At 37.9% G+C, this 12,793-nt stretch overlaps 1 protein-coding gene across 4 annotated transcripts in view; it reads right to left on the reverse strand.

The window, feature by feature from the left end:
• Positions 1-12,793, reverse strand: part of LOC139947890 (contactin-6-like) — a 113,055-nt gene that overhangs the window by 72,477 nt on the left and 27,785 nt on the right. For all 4 annotated transcript variants that reach the window (XM_071945730.1, XM_071945727.1, XM_071945731.1 and 1 more), the window contains exon 8: positions 9,781-9,942. In XM_071945730.1, coding sequence (XP_071801831.1) covers positions 9,781-9,942 — 162 coding nt within the window. The remainder of the gene's footprint in view (positions 1-9,780; positions 9,943-12,793) is intronic.

Below are 12,793 nucleotides of genomic sequence, written 5' to 3' on the forward strand. Positions count from 1 at the left end.
AACCCAAATATTGTGACACGGTTGATATATGTTGAGGAAATTGGTTATAACTGATTTTTTGGACATGAGAGGGCGTTGGCAGGTTTCTGGTTGAGGGGGGTTCGTAACCGCATACCGTCATCCGTCGGTCAAATGACCTACATGAAAACTGAAATGTCAAGCCTTCCTCTGAAACAATCCAAAACTCTTTTAATTCAATTTTCTTTTTTTCTTTTTTTTCGCAGCCGGGAGAGAATGAGCAGACAATGTTTTTGTGAAGTGCTAGACCAGCAACCGATATCACCAAATTAGTGTGTAACATGTGCCATGAGGTAAAATTTTGGAAAATCGCCTGATAGGTTCAATTTTATAAAGCTGTTAAGCAGAAACTACTGCATCAAAGCTATGGAAAACTTTTTTTTTTTAAATAGTTGGGGGAAAACATTTAAATTGGAAAGAAAAACAAGAAAAAATTATATACATATACATTACACGCAGTTCTGACTTGCGTGAAATATTAATATTCATATTTTAAAAACTTCCTCACAAAGATGGCCCTATTTGGCTTTTAATTAAATCCAGCGATTTTTTTTTGCATTTCTTTTTAGGGACGCTATAAGTTGAATTCAAACTGTGAAGAACTTTATTTTTAAATTATTCATAAAATAAAATGTGTCCTCTGTCTGCACATTGTGTCCTCATAAGCAATGTTTCTTCAGCAGCTTCATTAATTAATCATGTTCTCATATAATGAATGTGGAAGCAAGTTCTCAACTTTGCAAAAAGGTCAAATCTAGTTTAAATCTATTTTTGAAGAAATGTTTCTTCATACGAGCATTGACCTAGGTTGTCAGAGCAGATTCCTCATCAAACTCATTCCCTCACACCTTCCCCGACCATTTGGGTTTAACGAGGGGGGCAAACCCAACCAAAACCAAAATCTTTCTTAAAAAACATAATTTACGAAGGGAAGAGATTTTTATTAACTGATATTATCACTCTGAGACATGAGGGAATTTCAAACGATAGATGGCGACATTAGCTTCCTCTGAGGTAATTGCTTACAGAAATAATGTCAAGATATATCAAGCACCAGAATTGACTGATATTTGAACCCAGTATGTCATTTTTAAGAAATCTTACTTTTTAAGCACCCTATTTTTTGTGTGTTTTCGGAATTTGGTCCATGTGCTGAAAACATGAAATCAACGTCCCTGCTGCGTCAACCTCTATGATTTTCCTGTGACCTCACCCCTGATATTTGAATCCAGTATGTAAATGTTAAGAAATCCGACTGTTTAAGAGCCCTAATAAGTCGTGTCTTTTCCTAATTTGGTCAATGTGCTGAAATCAGCGTCCCTGCACCGACCTATACGATTTTCCTGTGACCCCCCTTCCCCCAAACCACATCTGCAGCTGTGGGGCACAATTATGGAAAGGGGAGGGGGGAGCCTGAAAAGTTAAAGACCGTATGCTAACCTTAAGGCATAACAAAAACTGCCAGTCACAATTTTTGTGTAACATCGAATTGACTTTTCTTAAAAAGGCCCCTTCCAAAAGCTATGTGAAAACTGATGATTGTTTGTATGTGGTTTAAGTACCACACAAAAGTACCATTGAAATCGTTGGAGGACTGTTGCACCGATAATGAACTAACTAGTCCCACTGGCAATTTACTGGAAAAAAGTTAAGGGCAACCCCTGCCCTGGAGTTCAAGGAGCTTTTGGCAACAGTATTATTACTATTATTATAATTATAAAAATCTGGTATTGAAACCAAGGATGGCTCATTTATAACTACTGTACATGTAGCTCTCAAGCCTGAAGAATCTAATTCAAAAATGCAACAAAAAAAAGCTATTCGCTTAGAAAAATTTGCCAGTAATTTTTTGCATTTATACCACTGGTCCTTTGCAATGGTAGGTAGTTCGCAAAAACAAATTTTATTTTCTCATACTTCAAGAATAGTACTTGACCGGAGCACTTATTTAGAATGAAATTGGTGGTTTGTTTAATACCTGCTGTCAACGTATCGCACAGGTCACCGACAATTGCCACTTTTCTATAGAGTTACGACCCTTTTCCTGCTCCAGAAAAAAAAGGACAGTCGAAGAAAAAAAAGGACGGTCGAACCGAGTCGCCATTCTGAAGTGACCACTACTTCCTCCAGCCTTGCTGGGCCCTAAACACAGCCCTAATCACATGGAGAGAACCTATTTAGCGGGGACCCACCGGTGCACTTTGACAAGATCAATTAACCACCTAATTACGCCTGCTTCCTAGGATTGCCCCCTTTCCGTGATCATCTTCTACCTGGGATGACATTGGTGACGAGGCATAATTATAGAGGCAACGTTCTTGCGTATTGTACCTTTGGGAGAGGTAAACTTTGCATTTTACATCAGTGCCCAGATAATTGGCCCAAAGACATTTCTGTAAAGCTAGTCAGCTCCCCGGGGAGTTTACAGCCGCTAACAGAACTTTTTCAAACACAATATCAATCTTTTACATTCAGGTACCGTTGGCATGTTTGGGTACCCTCACAGGCATCCAATTTATATTCCAATGGGCGAAGAGAAGCAATTACAGTAAAGCATCTTGTTTGAGGACACAAACTTGTGTTTTATTTTGTGTCATAAAATAATACAAAAATTGACGTCTGTATGCACGCTGGAATAGATGCAGTGAGATATCAGTCTCTGACAATTACCAAAAGTCTACCCTGCCTTTAAGTCTCATTAACTACTCATTCTCCTGTGTTGAAACCAGGTCCCTCGGTAAAAATAAAAAAAATGAACCCTAGCTGTGAACTGTCGGCCAATGTTCAGAATCCTGCTGTGTAATTTACAGATTCCTTCCTAAATGGACTGGAAAAATGCTTAATTTCTTGTGCGATAACAATGTCACATGTGGCGTCTGTTGACTGTGAAACTTAATCATTGGTGAATGATGAACTTCATAAAATGTCGCGTGGAGTCAGAAAGTGGAAGTAACACCTTGTAGAAACCCTTTCATTAAATGCAGAGCAAAAACAGGCGAAAAAAAGGAGCAGAATTGGTGACCAAATGCAATGCACTGTTTTGACTGGGTCTCAGTTGAATTTTTCCTGGTAGTATATTTGTTCCTTATCATTGATAAGAAAGGAAACATATAATAAGAAGGAGCTTTTTTTCCTCCATGAAATAAGACATATTGTGTATTTTGTCCTTAATTTTTTGGATCGTTCAGACAAAGATGCCGGATAATCCCAATTCATACTTGAACATCCTGCAATTTTGGGGGCCGCAATAATCAGCCTGTGCTCCCCTTTCAATTGCAATGCAAGAAAATCCGCTTCTTACGAAGCAGTCTCAGGAAGTATAAACCAGGCTTTAGACATTTGTTCCCAAATGACAAAAAAAATCCAACAGATTGATTGATCTTTTTACCGAATCTCCCTAAAAAAATACGTCCCAGGTTGTTTTGCCAGTTGAATGATTGACCTGGCGATCTCATGTGCAGGACTGATTTCTTGACGAGGGAGGTCTGGAATAAATTCATTATTGTGTTCCAATCGCTTGTCAAACAATATTTCTGGCATATGAATTCTATCCAAAAATGAGTCACTTAAAAACACTTTCCTCTAATGGAAAAGGAAATAATGCTTTTCCGATTTTGAAAAATTCTCGTAAATTATTTCTATGGTTTTATTTTTAAGAAGGCATGTCTGGGTGCAACATTTGCAGTGGTATGAGTTGAATGATGTGCGATGTAATTAATTGCGAAAGCTGTGTGTCAAAGACCTGAGGTCACTTTCTAAGACCAGGGGCCAATTTCAAACAGCTGCGTAACGGTTGATTTCTGGCTTACTGTATGAGTTTCAATTTCTGAACGCTGCTAACTGTAAGCACACAAAAAGCTAACCTTCTCATGCTTATTCTATGAAAATGAATGAAGTAACAATGCTCATCAATGGCACAAGCTGCCCATCTAATTTCATGCTAACCTGAAAAATTTTCATCACCAAAACCACAAAGATTTTCGACAATACAGTAAATTATGACTGGTTCTTAAATACTTGAATATTGCTGCCAGAAAGCAAGACAAAACAAATAAAATTACTTCAATTTTCTGAAATATTCTCAGAGGGGGTATATCACTTTGAAAAAAAATACCAACGATAAAAAAAATGCTTTAATAATATTTCTTATCAGGCTCCAACCCAACCTTATGCCTTCCTTTTTAACATTAAGCACCCTCAACAATTTCTTGCGGCAATATACCGGCACATCATGACTTTCTGAAAATGGATCATACTTCAGGAGCTAGACTATACTTCACCAGCTATCGCCATCAAAAGAGAGGGGGGATGTCAGATCAATTAAAACCGCTAATCAAAATTGACAACTTCACTAACATGGTGGTATTTAAAAAGTTTGACGGCCGGCCGCAGACATGCAGGAATGGGGACTTGTGGCTTCTTGGCATTTGGTCTAATTGTACTGCTTATAATTGTTCGTTATTCAAAATAGAACATTGCACTTATAGAAGGTCAGTTATTGGACTTTTGTTGTAAAGGTCAAAAGTTCTGTGTTGACGGCGGCCTGGAGCAACAATCCAAGGCACTGGCCTCTCATTTCCAGAACATTGAACTATGACCTCTCTGGTTGCAGTTGTGAAAAACATAAACATACCTCATCCAATGAGATCAATTAATTAGTGAACCCGGAGCATGCCATTAAGATACAAAGAAACCTAGGGTCGATTTCACAAAGAGTTAGGTTAGGTATAGTCCTAGGAGATACTAAAAACTTAAAGATAGTCCAAAGTAAGAAAGAGTAAACTCATCCTCACTTGAGATAAGACTTGTCTTAACTCTTTGTGAAATCCACCCCAGGGCTCAATGTCATACAGACTGTAAGCACAAAAAAAATTGCTTAGCACAAACAAATTTCACTTAGCAAAAATAGGTTACCAGCCCAAAAACCATATACAGTTATCATTGCAGCAACTGGTACTACAATAATTTCTTGCTTAGCCAAGAAATTTGCTAAGCAAACATTTCTGCTTATAACAAAAACAGCTTTATGAAATTGGGTCCTGAATCAATGAAAGCTGGAAATTGGGTATACTTAGAAGACAAAAAATGGGTATACTAAAAAAAAAGGGGGTACACAAAGAGCAAGCATTGCATTAGCAAGCTGTCTGTGATAAGGGGGTACCTTCCCTTTGCCCGATAGTTTCCCCTCCGTTACCCTCCCTCACAGTGCCTGCATGGACAGATAGGGGGGCTGCTGACAACCCACTTTAGGTGGTGCCCTGAGTCGACCCTGGGTGGTGACAAGATGACCGAAGCCTGAAAAGTTCATGGTTGCAAGACCCAGGAATATTGTTGATTTACAAACTGTAGAAACGCAGGTCAAAATTCCAGTTGAACCTAGTTAAACTGGATTTAACTGGAACTAGTTGAAAACCAGTTGATAAACTAGTTAAACACAGTTAAAACAAGTTGGTTTAATATGGAAAATGGACAGAAACCAACTGGTTTAAAATTTAAACCTATTTGGACACAGTTAAACCTAGTCCAAACCAGTTGGTTAATATGGAAAATGGACGAGTTTGGTCACTATCCAATTGAACCAGTTGACCCCAGTTAACTGGGTTCAACTGGAATTTTGACCTGAGAAATCACTTTTTTAAAAGCAAGGTAAAAAACTTTTCACAGATTTACACAACTTTAATGGCACAAAGGTACTCATAGTGGAAAACTGAAGCCTGAAATGCTTAATTTTTAGAGAAATGGACAGAACAATTAACTTTGATCTTTCGAGTCTGAAATCAGATGTTTCAATTCAGTGAAACATACTAAACCAGTACGTACTAAACCAGTACACCAATCCATGATCAACAACATTATCAAAATCATAAAACTCCAAAGTGTAAATTCTCATCTCCATTTCCTTCCACTATCTGATTGTCATGATTAATAGTTGTTTTAGTCCTTGACACGTTTACCCCCTCCCCCCCCCCCCCCCCCTCAGGGAGCTGACCCGCTACACTCGTTAGAATACGAAGTGTCGAAAGACGAGACTTCTCAACGGTTCCGTTGATTTTAGGCGACTGGCGTCAAACTGTTAATCAACCGATTAAGATACTGCACGATTTTTGATAACGATGTTCTATTATTTAAAATTCGTCATTAAGGGCAGATTTTTCCGTGAGAGGATGTAAACACTGTTGGTAACTACTTAAATAAAATTGTGACGGGTTCTCGTGTGAAAGTTTACGTGGATCGAAGTTGGCAATCATATATTAATCATCTTAAAATGTTACTCGGTTTAAAAGTCTGCATCTTCCATTGTTCAGGGCTTAATTTCATGGCTCTGATGCTTACTGGAAGCGAAGAATTGACACCTACGGAAGCAGGAAAATCTGCACTTACATCAACGTATTTCCCGTATAAGCAGAGAATTTTTGCTTATGCGTGTGCGTACTCTTCATTACTAGTAACCTGCGATGGTCGCCCAGGGCTGAACACTCCCCAGGGAGCTTAGAAAGATTCAAAGAATGATATTGGCCCAATATGGTTATCGAAAAATGCATTTATAAGAAGTTGTTTTTATTATTATTATTATTATTAATAAAATAATTATTATTGTTTCTATTTCCGGTGATTTTCATGTCTTTAAAAGTAGTTTACCAGAAAACTTGTTAACAGCAGGTAAATAGCTGCCTAAATTGTGTCTTCCTCTCCACTTAAGCTCTCTTTCTCTCATGTCTCCATAATTTATCACCCTTGTGGTAAACTTTCCACCTGGATATTCATCATTTTTTGCAACTGGTTTCTTTCCCAAAGGAATGTTCTAACTGACGGGGTTGTGGCACCGACGCAATGTTCTTTGATTTATAGTTTTGAAAAAAAAAAAAAAAAACAGTCTCGAGTTTGACCATGTTGTGGTTGGGAAATGTTCCGAGTCCCCCAAGTTTGTTACTTTATTTTCTTTGCCATTTTGAAACCTACATTTGTTTTTTTTGTGTCATCCGTTGTGCTAAAGGTTCTTATAGGCCATGTGTCCACATGCCAAAACCAAGTTTTATTTGAGTTTTGTTTTACATGGGCCGTAATGAACACTTTGTGTGGGTTTGTATTTTTTACCTTAAAATGAGACATCAGCCTTAGTGTGACATATTTTGTTGGTGTATATATATATAACGTTTCAAAAGCAAAATACAGGGGAATGAAAAAGCTGCACAATCTGTATCAAATTATTACACCTTCTCTTTAGGATGGCCGCAAGGTGGTCCTCTTGATTGGCTCATTAACTTTCCCAAGGTTACAAGATTGGTGTAACCTCCCTTAAGACTGACCCAGAAATTATCCCTCCCGCCCGCAGGGAAGAAACAATGTCTCTCCACTAACAACATTAGATTTTATCACTCAGCGCCCGCTGTCAATTTTTTTTCTTTCAGGATGCTTAAAAAAAAAAAAAAATGGCTGGCCTGTGGCAGTGGAAATGAGATTTTCTTCAGGTAGGCTCCGTTGGTAATTTGGCAGTGATTGATGAACTATGGGATGTGACATTTTACAGAATGTTTGGGAGTTTTAAAAAAAGTGGAAGATAAATTTAGAAGTTCAACTCAAATACCCTTTCAGTTGAACTTGAACCTTATCTTGTTTGCTGTTTTTCTTTAAGTAACTGTTCGTCAGGGTGCACCTTTCCGTGTCATTAGTGCATCCATGTTTTTTTTCATCACCTTTTTCCCGTATGAATGGTGCCAGAAACCTTGAAATAGGTGCTATATAACGCACTGCTAAACCAACAGGGTCAAGGAAGCAAGTCTATTTATCTAGAAGTAACACATTTGGGTAGTACAGTTACCAAACACTTGACACCTAACATTTGGTTATCAAAACTTTCAATTAGTGTTGATTGAGCTTTGAGAGACCAATAATTTTGGCTTAGTCACCACAGTATATTTTACTCCTTTTTGAATTATGTTTGTTGGTTTGTAAAAATGTAAAAAAAAAAAAAAAAACATGAGACAGACAAATTATGTTCTTTTTAGAAATTTGTATACTACTATTAACATTCATGTAGTATTTGAATATATATATAAAAAAACATAACTTTTCTGTCTCATGCTATTTTTGTATGTTAACAAAGTAAACCTTGGAACTTTTTGTTTTCTGGACCTTATCTTTACTTAGACTTCTTTGTGTGAAAAGCTGTTGGCCAAATCTTGAGGCCATTTGTGGTCGCCATGAGCATTTTGGTACGAGCCCCTTGTGACCGCTATGCTCTCGAAAGGGTTAGTTTAATTTTTTTTAACTCCATTCGCAGTAGCCAATGGAAATCAAGATTACGGATTCAGGTTACTAATTCAATATTAAGATCATTAATCATCATCATTTAGCGGTCGCAACCGAGATTCCATTCACAATGTCACGACAGAGGTAATTAAGGTTGCCAATATTCTACATGATTATTATTCCTCCGTGGACATAACCACTGGCTTTTCGGCGATATCAAAAAAACAAAAAACAAAAACGCTACTACCATTTGAAGCGTATACATTTCCTTTAAAAAGATCATCTCGGCAAACTAATTGGCGCTGTGTAAACTGTTGAGGGCACCAGATTGATTTGATCACCGATAAACTCCTCGGATTTACAACGAGGTTCCCACGAGGATGGAACTCATTAGACTCATCAGGAAGGCAGACAGTGTTAAGTATAAGAGGCTTCTCCAAGCACACAAACAAGGGAAGTCCACTCATAGAGATTTACACCCATCCACCCACCTGTTTTGAAGCAACAGGTCGTTCTCGTCAACAAAACGGTTTTCCCCGTAGCACTTTTTTCTTTTGCTCTTATAGATTATTTTTTCACAGGATTCGGGAAAGTACTGAGTATTCAGTGCTAACACACATCGGTGTATGGGTAAAAAATAATAATAAAAAACTAATACTCTTATAGATTGTTTAAAGGCAGTGGACACTTTTGGTAATTACTCAAAATAATTATTAGCATAAAACCTTTCTTGGTGACGAGTAATGGGGAGAGGTTGATGGTATAAAACATTGTGAGAGACGGCTCCCTTTGAAGTGCCATAGTTTTCAAGAAAGAAGTAATTTTCCACAAATTTGATTTTGAGACCTCAAGTTTAGAATTTGAGGTCTCAAAATCAAGCATCTAAACGCACACAACTTCGTCTGACAAGGGTGTTTTTTCCTTTCATTATTATCTCGCAAGTTCGATGACCGATTGAGCTCATATTTTCACAGGTTTGTTATTTTATGCCTATGTTGAGATACACCAATTGTGAAGGCTAGTCTTTGACAATTACCAATAGTGTCCACTGCCTTTAATACTCAAACAGGATAGTATACACAGCAAAACTTACTTTTAAGTGGGAGAAAAGGCTCCAAGAAGCTTATTAGTGGATTTTTTATGAGTTTCATGAAAGTGCCTTGGCTTACTTTGGAGCTCCTGGTAAATGGAGTTAATTGATTAAGAGTGGTCTTCAAAGAATTTGTTTAGGGCAAAAAGAAACATTAATTTTCTAAGTTAAAAATGTATCGGTTCATTTTGATTATTGTTTTAAAATTTATTTGCATGTTTCATTTGATGACCTTTTGTTTATTACGGGAAAAAATTGCAATTATACTTTGGCTCTGTCAATTTTTTTCTTTCTTTCAAAAAGCGATTTTTGATACTGGGCTTCAAACAGGACAACTTGTTGAGCCAGATCCGAAGCAATAGCCATGGTTTTGAAAATGGCTTTGTGTTTCAAAAGGGGAACAGGTTAATTGACAGTCTTACCTAGTATGGCCACACCTTGGCGCCATTGAAACACCGCATTGTCTTTGTACCATGTGATATTCGCTTGCGGCTTGCTGAACGGTGGCCGGCAGCTTAGCGTCGCTGGATCATCCTCAACGATCTCTGTGTCAGATGGGTTCTGGGTAAAAACCCAATCCATACCTAGAATGAGAAACAACAAAAAGGGTTTCATATAATTTAAACATAACACCGTCTTGAAATGCTATTTATAATTAAAGGCAGCAAAACTATTGAAAAATAAAAGACTCATTTATTTACAAATGCACCATTTATAGTTTACAAGGTGCTGTAGCACAATTTGCAGCCAATCAAACCAGAAACTCTAGGGCAATTCTAGTCTCTTGAAAATATGCACACTGGATTCTTTCACACGCATGACACAATCCACAGGATCTACGGCTATTTGAAGGACAAAGCAATAATGGTTAGGTATCTAGTTTAAGGACACAAGTGTCAAGACTGGGACTCGAACCCTCACTCTTCTGATCGAAAACACCAGCGCTCGGTTTGGTGCGTTTGACCGCTCAGCAACAACAAACCAGATAATATGAATAATGAAGAAAAAAAATAAAGAAAAAAAACCCCCCTCTAAACACTACTAAAGCGCCTCTTCCTTATGCAAGAAACACTAATTTCACACAATGAACAGTCTAAAAATACTCGTCATTGAACTTTCGTGCCAGAAATTAAAAACCTAAGATCTTGAACAACTAAGACATCAAGCCTCTTCCCACAGGAAACTTCACCTCGGCTGTCGTTGGGGCGTTTGGAAGACCAATACCTAAGATAAGTCACCTTAGCCAAGAGAACTTTGGCTTGAAGAAACCGTCCCGACCTTATCTCAATCCAAACCTTGGGTACAAGGACGTGAATTAATAGGTAGAACAAAAAGCATTGTTTAACAACCTTCTTCCCCGGGGATGGGTTAAAATAAACCTGTTATTTGGGCGGGCGGCTCTTTAAATGCCTCGCCATGTGTCTCTGGTTTAGAGAATGGGAAGGGATAGGCCCATGAGTAGGGTTCTTTCCATGAGATGAATCCTGTTTCTGTTTCCTTTTGCTACCGAATTGTTTTTGGAAAAGGTCAGCTCAGGGTAGAAACATTTAAAGAGGGGAGGGGTGAAGGGCGGATAAAGATGAATTGAATTTGTGTTTAAATTTTGTTCAGATTCGTGTGGAAGTTTTCTAAAGGGTATACCTATAAGCACTTTTGAGCGGTTACTGTGTATTTATGGTGATTTCCAGCTGCATTGGTGATAGTTTAAAGCTTGGCAATTGATGAAAGTTAACCTTTAACGAGTTTGAAATAATGATAAGTAGTAGTTAGTTTTAATTGAGCGCCTCACGCTGAGGACATGTTGCAGGATTGTGTTTTTCACTAGTACCTGACCGAACAAAATGGTAAATGGCAAATGATTAAGTTTCATTCTTATTCTGAGCAAGTTGCTATTATTATAATATGATAATCAACAATCAAATTGGCACCCAAGAGAAATGTTTTCATCATCCTAACCAAGGACAACGGACGACGGGGAAGCATTCCCGCCCATCCGAATCATCTGATTCTGATGGGTCTCCTCGCTGCATTCAACAAAAAACCACATCAACAACGAAATAGAACTCCTGCAAAAAAGTAGTCACTTAGGAAATTAATTCAGACAGGCCAATCAGAGCGTCTACAGGAAAGCCAGGTCAAGAGACACCGATAAAAGGTCAATCAGTTTCATAAAGTCTAAAACCGTCCAGAGGTATTTGGACAAGCTTTGCTTTCAAATTTCTGTTTATTTTCTTTGACTCTCTTCGCTAATTTCTGCGGCATGTTTATGAGCCGACTTTTTGAGAATCAGCCTGGGTGAATCAAAGAGGAGTCTGTTGCCAATTGATTAAACTCTAACCCCACGTGGACATTCCTTTTATTTTCAGATGAGTCATTGGGATTTTGACAGGCGTAACGGATGAAACAGGAATTGCTAAATGCCAATCAATATATAATCTTACGGACATAATTTAAATTTTTGGTTATCACAGCAGGTCACACAAATGTTTTTTTGTGAAGGGATTTCATTTGTACACTTTGCTCTTTGTTTGTACGCCGAGTTATAAATGAGACAGTCGTAGGCAGAGCTTCCACCTGGGAAGGGCATGTCTTCCTGTGTATAAGTCACGTCAGTCTTTTGTCCGAACGTCAACTCATCTCATTTTGGATAATTGCCACTAGTGTATACTTGTAAACGCTCTCGGCATGCAGTCATCACGACTTATCGACACTTGAAAGTGACTTTGAACACATGTCCGCAATTATTTCTGAAGTGTAAGACAATCTGTTCCTGCTGGAGTTTTTTCACAGATCAAAGACATTTATGTCTAGCTCCGCAAGCGTGACATGTTCACCAAATGTACAACTGACATAACACCATGAATGGTTTCCTGTTGAAACGCTACCTCAACATTAGTCAGAACTTTATAGACAGTGATTGATTTAAACAATATTTTTTATTAAGTGCGTAAACAAACTGTTACTCACAATATGAGCAGGGTGTAAATCCCTTAAAGACACTGGACACTATTGGTAATTGTCAAAGACCAGTCTTCTCACTTGGCATGTATCTCAACATATACATAAAATAACAAACCTGTGAAAATTTGAGCTCAATCGGTCGTCGGAAGTTGCGAGATAATAATGAAAGAAAAAACACCCTCGTCACACTAAGTTGTGTTCTTTCAGATGCTGGATTTCGAGACCTCAAATTCTAAATCTGAGGTCTCAAAATCAAATTTGTGGAAAATGACTTCTTTCTCGAAAACTACTCCAGTTCAGAGGGAGCGGTTTCTCACATTGTTTTATACTACCAACCTCTCCCCATTACACGTTACTAAGTAAGGTTTTGTGCTAATAACTATTTTGAGTAATTACCAATAGTGTCCACTGCCTTTACATTTTTTTTTTTTACAAATCTTTATGCCAAGACAGCCTTCCAGAAAATAATTTTTG

This window comes from Asterias amurensis, chromosome 15 (assembly GCF_032118995.1).
Source record: "Asterias amurensis chromosome 15, ASM3211899v1".
Lineage (NCBI taxonomy): Eukaryota > Metazoa > Echinodermata > Asteroidea > Forcipulatida > Asteriidae > Asterias > Asterias amurensis.